Genomic DNA, 11,657 nt, shown 5'->3' with positions numbered 1-11,657 from the left:
TAATTGTCATGAACTTAGTCTAAAAGTTGTCTTTATAAATATTGTAGATGGCCAACGTCAACCTCAATTTCAACGCATTCCTAGAGAAAAACAAGATGAAAGATGATGGTAGCAACTATGCGGATTGGGTTCGCAACTTGAAGCTCATCCTTGAAGCAGCTAAAAAGGCTTATGTCCTTGATGCGCCGCTAGGTGAACCTCCCGCTCCCGCAGCAGCCCAGGACATTCTGAACGTCTGGCAAACGTGGAGTGATGACTACTCTCTGGTTAGGTGTGGCATGTTATACAGTTTAGAAACGGGGCTCCAAAGGCGTTTTGAACAACACGGAGCATATGAGATGTTCGAGGAGCTGAAGCTAGTTTTTCAAGCTCATGCCCGTGTCGAGAGATATGAAGTCTCCGACAAGTTCTTTAGCTGTAATATGGAGGAGAACAGTTCTGTCAGTGAGCACATACTCAAAATGTCTGGGTTACACGGTCGTCTGACTTCACTTGGAGTCGAACTTCCGGATGATGCTATAATTGACAGAATCCTCCAGTCTCTCCCACCAATCTACAAAGGCTTTGTGCTTAACTACAACATGCAAGGGATGTAAAAGACCATTCCCGAGTTGTACTCGATGCTCAAGTCTGCAGAAGTAGAAATCAAGAAAGAGCATCAAGTGTTGATGGTCAACAAGACCACTAGTTTCAAGAAAGGCAAGGGTAAGAAGAACTTCAAGAAAGACGGCAAAGCTGTTGCCGCGCCCGGTAAGCCAGATGCCGGGAAGAAGAAAAAGAATGGACCCAAGCCTGAGACTGAGTGCTTCTATTGCAAGGGAAAGGGTCACTGGAAGCGGAACTGCCCCAAATACTTAGCGGACAAGAAGGCCGACAACGTTAAAGGTATATGTGATATACATGTTATAGATGTGTACCTTACAAGCGCTCGTAGTAGCTCCTGGGTATTTGATACCGGTGATGTTGCTCACATTTGCAACTCAAAGCAGGAACTGCGGAATAAGCGGAGACTGGCCAAGGACGAGGTGACGATGCGCGTCGGGAATGGTTCAAAGGTCGATGTGATCGCCGTCGGCACGCTACCTCTACATCTACCGTCGGGATTAGTTTTAAAACCTTAATAATTGTTATTTAGTACCAGCTTTAAGCATGAACATTGTATCAGGGTCTTGCTTAATGCGAGACGGCTACTCATTTAAGTCAGAGAATAATGGTTGTTCTATTTATATGAGTGATATGTTTTATGGTCATGCTCCGCTGGTGAATGGTTTATTCTTGATGAATCTCGATCGTGATGTTACACATATTCATAGTGTGAGTACCAAAAGATGTAAAGTTGATAATGATAGTCCCACATACTTGTGGCACTCCCGCCTTGGTCATATCGGCGTTAAGCGCATGAAGAAGCTCCATACTGATGGACTATTAGAGTCTCTTGATTTTGAATCATTTGACACATGCGAACCGTGCCTCATGGGCAAGATGACTAAGACTCCATTCTCAGGAATAATGGAGAGAGCAACCGACTTATTGGAAATAATACATACTGATGTGTGTGGTCCAATGAACGTTGAAGCTCGCGGTGGCTATCGTTATGTTCTCACTCTCACCGATGATTTGAGTAGGTATGGGTATATCTACTTGATGAAACACAAATCTGAGACATTTGAAAAGTTCAAGGAATTTCAGAGTGAGGTCGAGAATCAACATGACAGAAAAATCAAGTGTCTACGATCTGATCGTGGAGGAGAATATTTGAGTCACGAGTTTGGCACACACCTAAGGAAGTGTGGAATCGTTTCACAACTGACGCCGCCTGGCACACCGCAACACAACGGAGTGTCTGAACATCGTAATCGCACCTTATTAGATATGGTACGATCTATGATGTCTCTTACCGACTTACCGCTATCATTTTGGGGACACGCATTAGAAACTGCAACATTCACTTTAAATAGGGCACCGTCTAAATCCGTTGAGACGACACCGTATGAACTATGGTTTGGCAAGAAACCTAAGTTGTCGTTTATTAAAGTTTGGGGCTGCGATGCTTATGTGAAGAAACTTCAACCAGAAAAGATCGAACCCAAAGCGGAGAAATGCATATTCATAGGATACCCTAAGGAAACTATTGGGTATACCTTCTATCTTAGATCCGAAGGTAAAACCTTTGTTGCCAAGAACGGATCCTTTCTAGAGAAAGGGTTCCTCTCGAAAGAAGTAAGTGGGAGGAAGGTAGAACTTGATGAGGTAATTACACCCCCTCTCGAACAGGATAGTAGCGCAGCGCGGGAAGTTGTTCCTGTGGTGCCTACACCAACTGAAGAGGAAGTTAATGATGATGATCATGAAGCTTCAGATCAAGTTACTACTGAACCGCGAAGGTCCACAAGGGCACGCTCCGCACCAGAGTGGTACGACAACCCTGTAATGGAAATCATGTTGTTAGACAACGGTGAACCTTCGAACTATGAAGAAGCGATGGCGGGCCCGGATTCCAACAAATGGCTTGAAGCTATGAAATCCGAGATAGGATCCATGTATGAGAACAAAGTATGGACTTTGGTGGACTTGCCCGATGACCGGCGAGCCATAGAAAATAAATGGATCTTCAAGAAGAAGACTGATGCAAACGGTAATGTAACCGTTTATAAAGCTCGACTTGTCGCAAAGGTTTTTCGACAAATTCAAGGAGTTGACTACGAAGAGACTTTCTCTCCCGTAGCGAAGCTGAAATCAGTCCGAATCATGTTAGCAATTGCCGCCTTTTATGATTATGAAATTTGACAAATGGACGTCAAAACAGCGTTCCTTAACGGGAACCTTAAGGAATAGTTGTATATGATGCAACCAGAACGTTTTGTCGACCCTAAGGGTGCTAACAAAGTGTGCAAGCTCCAGTGCTCCATCTATGGGCTGGTGCAAGCATCTCGGAGTTGGAACATTCGCTTTAATGAGGTGATTAAAGCGTTTGGGTTCATACAGGTTTACGGAGAAGCCTGTCTATACAAGAAAGTGAGTGGGAGCTCTGTAGCTTTCCTCATACTGTATGTGGATGACATATTATTTATGGGGAATAATATAGAGATGTTGGGGAGCATAAAGGCCTATTTGAACAAAAGTTTTTCAATGAAGGACCTTGGAGAAGCTGCATACATATTAGGCATCAAGATCTATAGAGATAGATCAAGACGCCTCATAGGTCTTTCACAAAGTACATACCTTGACAAGATATTGAAGAAGTTCAATATGGAAAACTCAAAGAAAGGGTTCTTGCCAGTTTTGCAAGGTACGAGATTGAGTAAGACTCAGTCGCCGACCACGGCAGCAGATAGAGAGAAGATGAGTTCTGTCCCCTACGCTTCAGCCGTGGACTCTCTAATGTATGCCATGCTGTGTACCAGACCTGATATAAACCTTGCCATAAGTTTGGTAGGGAGGTACCAAAGTGATCCCGGTATGGAACACTGGACAGCGGTCAAGAATATCCTTAAGTACCTGAAAAGGACTAAGGAAATATTTCTCATTTATGGAGGTGACGAAGAGCTCGTCGTAAAGGGTTACGTCGATGCTAGCTTCGACACAGATACATATGACTCTAAGTCAGAGACCGGATACGTATATGTGTTGAATGGTGTGGTAGTGAGCTGGTGCAGCAGCAAGCAAGAAGTCGTGGCAACATCTACATGTGAAGCGGAGTACATAGCTGCTTCAGAAGCAGCTCATGAAGGAATTTGGATGAAGGAGCTCATCACCGACCTTGGAGTGGTTCCAAGTGCGTCGGGTCCAATGACACTCTTCTGTGATAACACTGGGGCCATTGCCATAGCCAAGGAGCCTAGGTTTCACCGGAAGACGAAGCACATCAAACGCCGCTACAACTCCATCCAGGACCATGTCCAGAGTGGAGTGATAGATATTTGTAAAGTACACACGGATCTGAATATTGCAGACCCGTTGACTAAACCCCTTCCACGAGCAAAACATGATCAACACCATAATGCTATGGGTGTTTGATACATCACAATGTAACTAGATTATTGACTCTAGTGCAAGTGGAAGATTGTTGGGAATATACCCTAGAGGCAATAATAAAATGGTTATTATCATATTTCCTTGTTCATGATAATCGTCTATTGTTCATGCTATAATTGTATTAATAGGAAACAGTAATACATGTGTGAATAAATAGATCACAATGTGTCCCTAGCAAGCCTCTAGTTGGCTAGCTCGTTAGTCAATAGATGATCATGGTTTCCTGATCATGGGCATTAGATGTCATTGATAACGGGATCACATCATTGGGAGAATGATGTGATGGACAAGACCCAATCCTAAGCATAGCACTAGATCGTATTGTTCGTATGCTAAAGCTTTTCTAATGTCAAGTATCTTTTTCTTCGACCGTGAGATTGTGCAACTCCCGGATACCGTAGGAGTGCTTTGGGTGTATCAAACGTCACAACGTAACTGGGTGACTATAAAGGTGCACTACGGGTACCTCCGAAAGTGTCTGTTGGGTTGGTACGAATCGAGATCGGGATTTGTCACTCCGTGTGACGGAGAGGTATCTCTGGGCCCACTCGGTAGAACATCATCGTGAGCTCAATGTGACTAAGGAGTTAGTCACACGATGACGTGCTACGGAACGAGTAAAGAGACTTACCGGTAACGAGATTGAACAAGGTATAGGTATACCGACGATCGAATCTCGGGCAAGTTCTATACCGACAGACAAAGAGAATCGTATACGGGATTGATTGAATCCTTGACATCGTGGTTCATCCAATGAGATCATCGTGGAGCAAGTGGGAGCCACCGTGGGTATCCAGACCCCGCTGATGGTTATTGGCCGGAGAGGTGTCTCGGTCATGTCTGCGTGTCTCCCGAACCCGTAGGGTCTACACACTTAAGGTTCGGTGACGCTAGGGTTATAGGGAATTGTTATACGAGGTTACCGAAAGTTGTTCGGAGTCCCGGATGAGACCCCGGACGTCACGAGGAGCTCCGGAATGGTCCGGGGGTAAAGATTGATATATAGGACGGATGGTTTCGAATACCGGAAGTGTTTCGGGCATCACCGGTAACGTACCGGGACCACCGGAGGTGGCCCCGAGGGTCCACCGAAGGGGGCAACGACCCCGGGAGGTAAGGTGGGCCAAGTGGGGAAGGGAACCAGCCCCTAGGTGGGCTGGTGCGCCTCCCCACTCAGCCCAATGCATGGGGGAGAGAAAAGAGGGGGCAAAGCCTAAGCCAGGTGGGCCTAAGGCCCACCAGTGGTGCGCCACACCCCTCCTCCCCCCTTGGCCGCCGCACCAGCCCCCATCTTGGGCTGCCCCCCCCAGGAGAGGGAAACCCTCAAGGGGGCGCAACCCCTCCCTCCCCCTATATATAGTGGGCACTTTTGGCTATTGGAGATCAGACTTTTGCCTCTCTCTCGGCGCAGCCCTGCCCTTCTTCCTCCTCATCTCTACCGGTTTTTGGCGAAGCCCTGCCGGGAGACCTCGTCTCTCCATCGACACCACGCCGTCGTGCTGCTGGAGTTCTTCCCCAACCTCTCCCTCCTCCTTGCTGGATCAAGGTGCGGGAGACGTCACCGGGCTGCACGTGTGTTGAACGCGGAGGTGCCGTAGTTCGGCACTAGATCGGAATCGCTGCGAGTACGACTCCATCAACCGCGTTCTAGCAACGCTTCCGCTTAGCGATCTTCAAAGGTATGAAGATGCTCTTACCCCTCTCTCGTTGCTGGTCTCTCCATAGAAAGATTTGAATATGCGTAGGAAAATTTTGAATTTATGCTACGTTACCCAACAGTTACAATTATACATAATCAATTATAATAAGGCATATGTATTTTTAATTTTGGTTCTCATGTTATTAATACAAATTTCCATCAACCAATTACCGCATCAATCGCGCGTGATATGTCCAAGTTTTATCAATTTCGCAATACGAGCAAATTAATAAAGTAGACACCCAGCCTTAGTACAAGTACCTAGTTCCTGATGGTCCTCTAACTCGCTAGCTAGCTTTGTAGGTATGAAATGCACTCACTGGCGAGAATTTCATTGTTGTAGAGTTGGTAAGGCATTTCCTCCGGGAAAGGCATTTACCTTCGGGTTCAATCCCAGCCGTTCACTCCCGCGTGTGGATTCGCTCGGCTGGCCCCTCTGCCCATGTGGCTTTTCTGCAAAGGCTCACACACGAAATCCCTCAGGACCGCAATACACAGAGGTATACACACCCGAATCGTACACATACACATGTATTCCAGTACGCAGCCCACGTGGTCTTCAGTGCTCTGTCATTCTCACATACCGCGCCTACATCATTCAAATTTCGAATCGCCTTGCGAGAGGAAACGCTAGAGCCGGAGCAGCCGGGCACCAGAGCCGGTGGTGTGCTAGCCACCTGCTCCTCCGACGCCACACCGGCGAGTCTCCGATGCATGACCTGGGTGCTCGCTGCCTCTCCTCCCCCAACTCCGACACCCTGGACTCCTCACTGCCTCGCCTTCCACCAGCGCCGGAGATCTCACCGCCGATGTGTCCGCCGCCGGACGGTTTGCAGCCCATCCCCGAATCCCTCACCCAGCTCCTGCTCAGGTATTCTCTTGCTCATCTCCGGCGTACCAGCGGAACATCTCTTGTTCACTAATGAGTTTCGAACCCCCGTGGACAGCTTCTCCTCCTTCCCAACGCAAGATCCCAAACTCTGGAAAACACAACAAGATGAGCAAGAGGAGGTGGGGGATACAGATTCAGGAGAGGAGGATTCGGGAGGAGGGAGCTGGAGCGAGACAGAGCATCAATTACAGCCCGAGTTCACCACGGGAGCTGGAGATGAGCAAGAGGAGGCTGTGGATGGATCCGATGCCGAGAATAGAATAAATGGCGAGGTGGGTTTCGGGAGGTTGTGCCGAGATGCACAGACGCAACGGCAATCGAATGGAGAGCAAGAAGAATTCAAGATTTCGGCTCCGACGCCGGCTGATGAAGGAGAAACCGGGTCAGTAGCAACAAAGGTGTCTGTTCCGCTGGTATACATTCAGAAAAACTGCTCCCTCTCAAGAATCCTCCTTCCCCAGAGCATCTTACTATTTTGTATTTCTTTATTAAGTTTGTCTTGTGTGTTAACGGGGGCTTTGGATCTTAAAAAAAAACTACTAGTGCCAGCTTGCTGCACTGCGTGATTACCTACAGAAACTTTTATATAATGCACTCAATGGTTCTGTCCCAAAAGGTCTAGTCCAGTACTTCTAGTTAACTACTTGTGAAATTGTTGCTTGCCTTTGATTGAACTGGGCTGTGACATGGTGCCAGATTTTCAGTTCACTATTATGCACTGTATAGGATTATGTAAACTTTAATTTCTGTATTTTTTTTGTTGAGCGATTGTAGTTTCTGCTGCTAATTTCATTCTCTCTGTATTGCTGAAGTTTCCCAGAGGGATGGAAGCAACCACAACCAACCCCATTCATCCTCAAAAGTCTGACCAGGACCAATGTACATGGAAGAGAAGGTGAATCACTGCGCATACTAGAAGGAACTTCACTTTCTATTGATTAACTATGCATCTTCTGAAATTTCTGTAGTTGGGGACACTTCACTTTCTATTGATTAACTATGCATATGATTTCTGAATATACATGGTGTATGTACCACAAGCTAAAATTACATCTCAAATCATATGCGGAACTTTGATTCTTATGTAGAATTATGTTGCAACTTACAGTCTTAAATTGTTGTACGTACGACGATTAGGCTAGTGTTAATTCTTAGAATGGGGGCTGAGTGAAATATGAAGAAGAAAGTCCATGAAACTGCTTAGAAATTTCAGGTCCAACATAGGTGGTAAAAATTGACTCCAAGACGTCGGTGAATACAATCCAAGTCAGGAATTGAAACTCAGATAGGAAGGTGTTAATCAATATAAATAAACTCCATACTTTTTTCATAATCAGTTGCTTAATATGCGGCATTAAAAAATTGCAAGTCAGCGTATGAAAATAAGTTGCAGTGAGAGTGTCATGTTTACTTTCATCCCAGCATCATCACCCCCTTGCGTTCCACTGTGCAGCTTCCATGTGTAGCTGAAAATTCAGAAAAATATAATGACAGGTATTGTGTTATGTAGTTTTTTCTGAACCCATGGCAATATTGTGTGCAGGATACGGCTTGGCAAAATACCAGATCAGAGAGAGCCAAAACGAGGAAGAGTGTGCTCGCTGGAGAAAGCAATGCGCAACTATGTTGACCGGAAGTCAGGACAAGTGGTTGCTCCTGAGATTGGACGAGAGTTCGACTCACTAGCAGAGGCATTTGAGTTTTACAACCTCTATTCTTGGGAGATTGGTTTTGACATAAGATATGGTCAATCTAGGACAAATGCACAGAAGAGCATAACAGTTCAAGACATCGTTTGTGGTTGCGCGGTCAGTACGTTTTATCTTGTGTACTTGTTTGTTGTCATCATTTCGTCAGTATGAACAACATGTGTAAAACTCCTAACTCAATGATATGCCATAATCTGAACAGGTACTAATATGCGTTTCGTTTATTAATTTCAGGGACGCCCAAAAAAAGAAAACACAAAGTCGGTGGCGTGCAACTGCCAAGCCTTGATCAGGCTACATCGCACTAACGACAATGGATGGTATATTCATGACTTCAGGTCTGAATACAACCATCATTTAGCATCATCATGTGGAGAGAAACTACATTGGCCATCACACAGGAACATTGACACACACAACAAAGATATAGTGAAGCACTTGAGGAGCAACAACATTGGCTTAACAAAGGTTTTTTGTGTCATCGGAAGCTTCTTTGGATCAATGGAAAATGTACCATTCAACAAGAGATCACTCAACTACATGTGCAAAAGGATGAACCAAGAGGCTGCAGATGATGACATCAGGAAGACAGTGGAACTGTTCTCAGAACTAAAGAAGAATGACCCTATGTTTGCTGATAGTGTTCTTGTTGACAGCGACAGCAAGATCCAGGCCCTTATGTGGACGAATGGAAAGAGCAGATACCAATATAGAATGTTTGGCGACGCAATCACATTCGACACAACATATCGTACAAATCAGTACGACATGCCATTCGGCCTGTTTGTGGGGGTAAATCATCATTTCCAAAGTATTATTTTAGGAGGTGTTATGATGAGGAACGAAAAGGAGGAAACATTCAATTGGGCATTCAAGGAATTTGTGTCATTGATGGGAGGCAAGGCACCGGTTACTATATTGACAGGTATATATCTCCGTGAGTGATAAAACAAATAAAATTCTTAATCCATATTTTTTTTGCAAGTACTGACTGGATCCATTGAAACAGACCAATGTCGTGCAATGGAGTTGTCTATCGCTAATGTGCTACCTGGAACGAAACACCGCTGGTGCAAATGGCACGTTTTGCATCGTCCAAAGGAGTTCCTTGGACCAGTCTACACAATGAATAGAGATTTCAGGGATGAGCTACACACGATTTTAGAATACATGCTCACTGTAGATGAGTTCGAAGCAGCCTAGGGGAATCTAATTCACAAGTATAGTTTGCAGGATCACCCAATGATGACACAAATATACGAGCTGAGAATGAAATGGGCAAAGCCATATTTTGCAGGTAATCTGAGAATACATATGTACATTTTTTCCTGCGGAATTACTGATTTTGCTGCTCTCATCCCCAAAACAAGCGAACAACATACTCTGAGCAACTATATCAATGTATTTTAAATCCTTGAATGATTACATGATTTGGCTCTCATTTTTTAAGGAAAATGGCACGGTCAGGTTCAGATAATATGTGTTGTCGCAGTGAGCACATGATGAATCTCTCCTTGACATATTTTTTCAGGTGTATTTTGCGCAAGGATGACCAGCACTCAGAGGTCAGAGAGCGCAAACTATATGTTGAAGAATTTTGTTCATGCTGGAGCATCAATGCACATGTTCGTGAAGCATTACCAGAAACTTCAGTTTGACCGTGATTCCGAAGAAAATTTTGCTAAAAAGAAGAGCCGATTGGTAAGCTTAAAAACATATAATTAGATATTACGTTTGAGATCATATATTATGTGTGGAATTTAAACTGTTCTGAAATAATTGGTTATCCCAAAAATAGGCGGGCACAGTGCTAAAAACAGGTTTGCCTATGGAGAGACATGCTGGGAAGGTATAGACGCCGGCATTGTTCAAGCTCTTCCAAGAAGCATGCTTTAAATCTGCATCCTACTTCGTCGAGAACACTTGCGTAGTCAAAGATACATACTGCGTGACACACCTTTATGCCGAGCGTAGAGAAAGTTGGTCCAAGACTTCTTACAACGTCAAAGTGGCTCAACCTGAAAATTTGTTTCAATCCGAGTGTGGTATGTACGAGCATATGGGTTTGCTCTGCTGCCATGCCTTACGGGTAATAAATATTATTTCAGCTAAAATAATCATGTGTTTTGCCATACTGTTAGGTTAGAAAGCTGAATATATTGCAAAATGTGTGGATTGTTATAAACTACTCACTTTGTTCTTTTATTACATGTGTACTATATTCTTCAGGTAATGGCACACCTGAAGTTCACGAACATACCAGAAGCACACATCATGAGTAGGTGGACTAAAAATGCAAGTGAAGATCTACCCGAGCATTTGAAAATTTACAAGGGGCGCACACCTATCCTTGATTCAACTACATTCAGGCATACAACACTTTACACCACAGCTCTTGATATAGTAAAGATGGGTGACAGCAACCCTGAGGCATTCACGTTTGCAATGTCCAGATTATCTGATACAAGGGTTGGCCTCAAAGAAAAGGCAAAAGAGCAGGATGGCAAAGGACTTGAGGATGTTCTACACAAAGAAAACAGTGATGGCCAACGTAAATTTAACGATGACACTGGGCTCAAATCATCAATGAGCGTAGAATTTCACAAGAGAGATCGTGGCCGACCAACCAACGCAAGATCTAGACCAGGATATGAAGTTAGTAAGCCAAGAACAAAGTTCTGCAAGACTTGCCGGGGAAAGGGACACAACTCTGGTAATTGCCCAACAAACGGTGGACCAAACAAGAAGCAACAGAAGGAACCCAAGTGTGGTAAGTGTGGCTTGCTTGGTCACATTAGGACACAATGCAGTCGTGGATTCGAATCGTGGTTTCAATGACGGAGTAAAACAAATACCTGACATCAACTCGATGTCCCAAACAATATAAGGCAATGCAGTGTTTACCCCTTTTGGTGTAAGATCGTAGTTGTATTAGATATGTGTGTGACTCAGACATTTGTTACAATCCATTATGAAGGTTTGATATCCACGATTATTCGTTTACCGTAACACACACGTGACACAAACGCTTTTGTTGCCAATGTACCTGCTGTATATCAAGATTTTCTGATCAGACATTATATTTTCTGAACAGGAATGTATAAAACAAACATAGCACTATCGCATTGAGAATGATTCTATCTAAAATTCGCATGCTGTGACCAAGCGGGTGTGCATTTTAATTGGTATGGCGTGAACTACGTATGCAGATTGTATACATGAATCAAGATTCAACCAACAGGACCGCCATACTCAGAATATGTCACTTAAAATAGGAGTTATTAACTTTGGCTGCCCAACAAGATAATTTAAACTTATGCCT

General features: G+C 44.4%; 2 protein-coding genes across 2 annotated transcripts; both read left to right on the top strand.

Moving 5' to 3' along the window:
- Positions 1–422: 422 nt before the first annotated feature.
- LOC123450710 (protein FAR1-RELATED SEQUENCE 5-like) lies at positions 423–10,190 on the top strand. The gene is made up of 8 exons (XM_045127832.1): positions 423–511; positions 674–818; positions 1,372–1,582; positions 6,899–6,902; positions 8,170–8,434; positions 8,570–9,260; positions 9,867–10,036; positions 10,134–10,190. Exons 1-8 carry the CDS (start codon positions 423–425, stop codon positions 10,188–10,190), a joined length of 1,632 nt encoding a protein of 543 aa, XP_044983767.1.
- Positions 10,191–10,253: 63 nt separating this feature from the next.
- LOC123446831 lies at positions 10,254–11,320 on the top strand. Its single transcript, XM_045123370.1, has 2 exons — positions 10,254–10,424; positions 10,565–11,320. The coding sequence occupies exons 1-2, from the start codon at positions 10,383–10,385 to the stop codon at positions 11,171–11,173; spliced, it is 651 nt and encodes a 216-aa protein (XP_044979305.1). The 5' UTR covers positions 10,254–10,382; the 3' UTR covers positions 11,174–11,320.
- The last annotated feature ends 337 nt before the right edge of the window (positions 11,321–11,657 follow it).

Source organism: Hordeum vulgare, chromosome 4H (assembly GCF_904849725.1).
Source record: "Hordeum vulgare subsp. vulgare chromosome 4H, MorexV3_pseudomolecules_assembly, whole genome shotgun sequence".
Taxonomy (NCBI): Eukaryota; Viridiplantae; Streptophyta; class Magnoliopsida; order Poales; family Poaceae; genus Hordeum; species Hordeum vulgare.
Note: the sequence above shows the minus strand (reverse complement) of the source record. Positions and strands in the feature narration are given on the sequence as shown.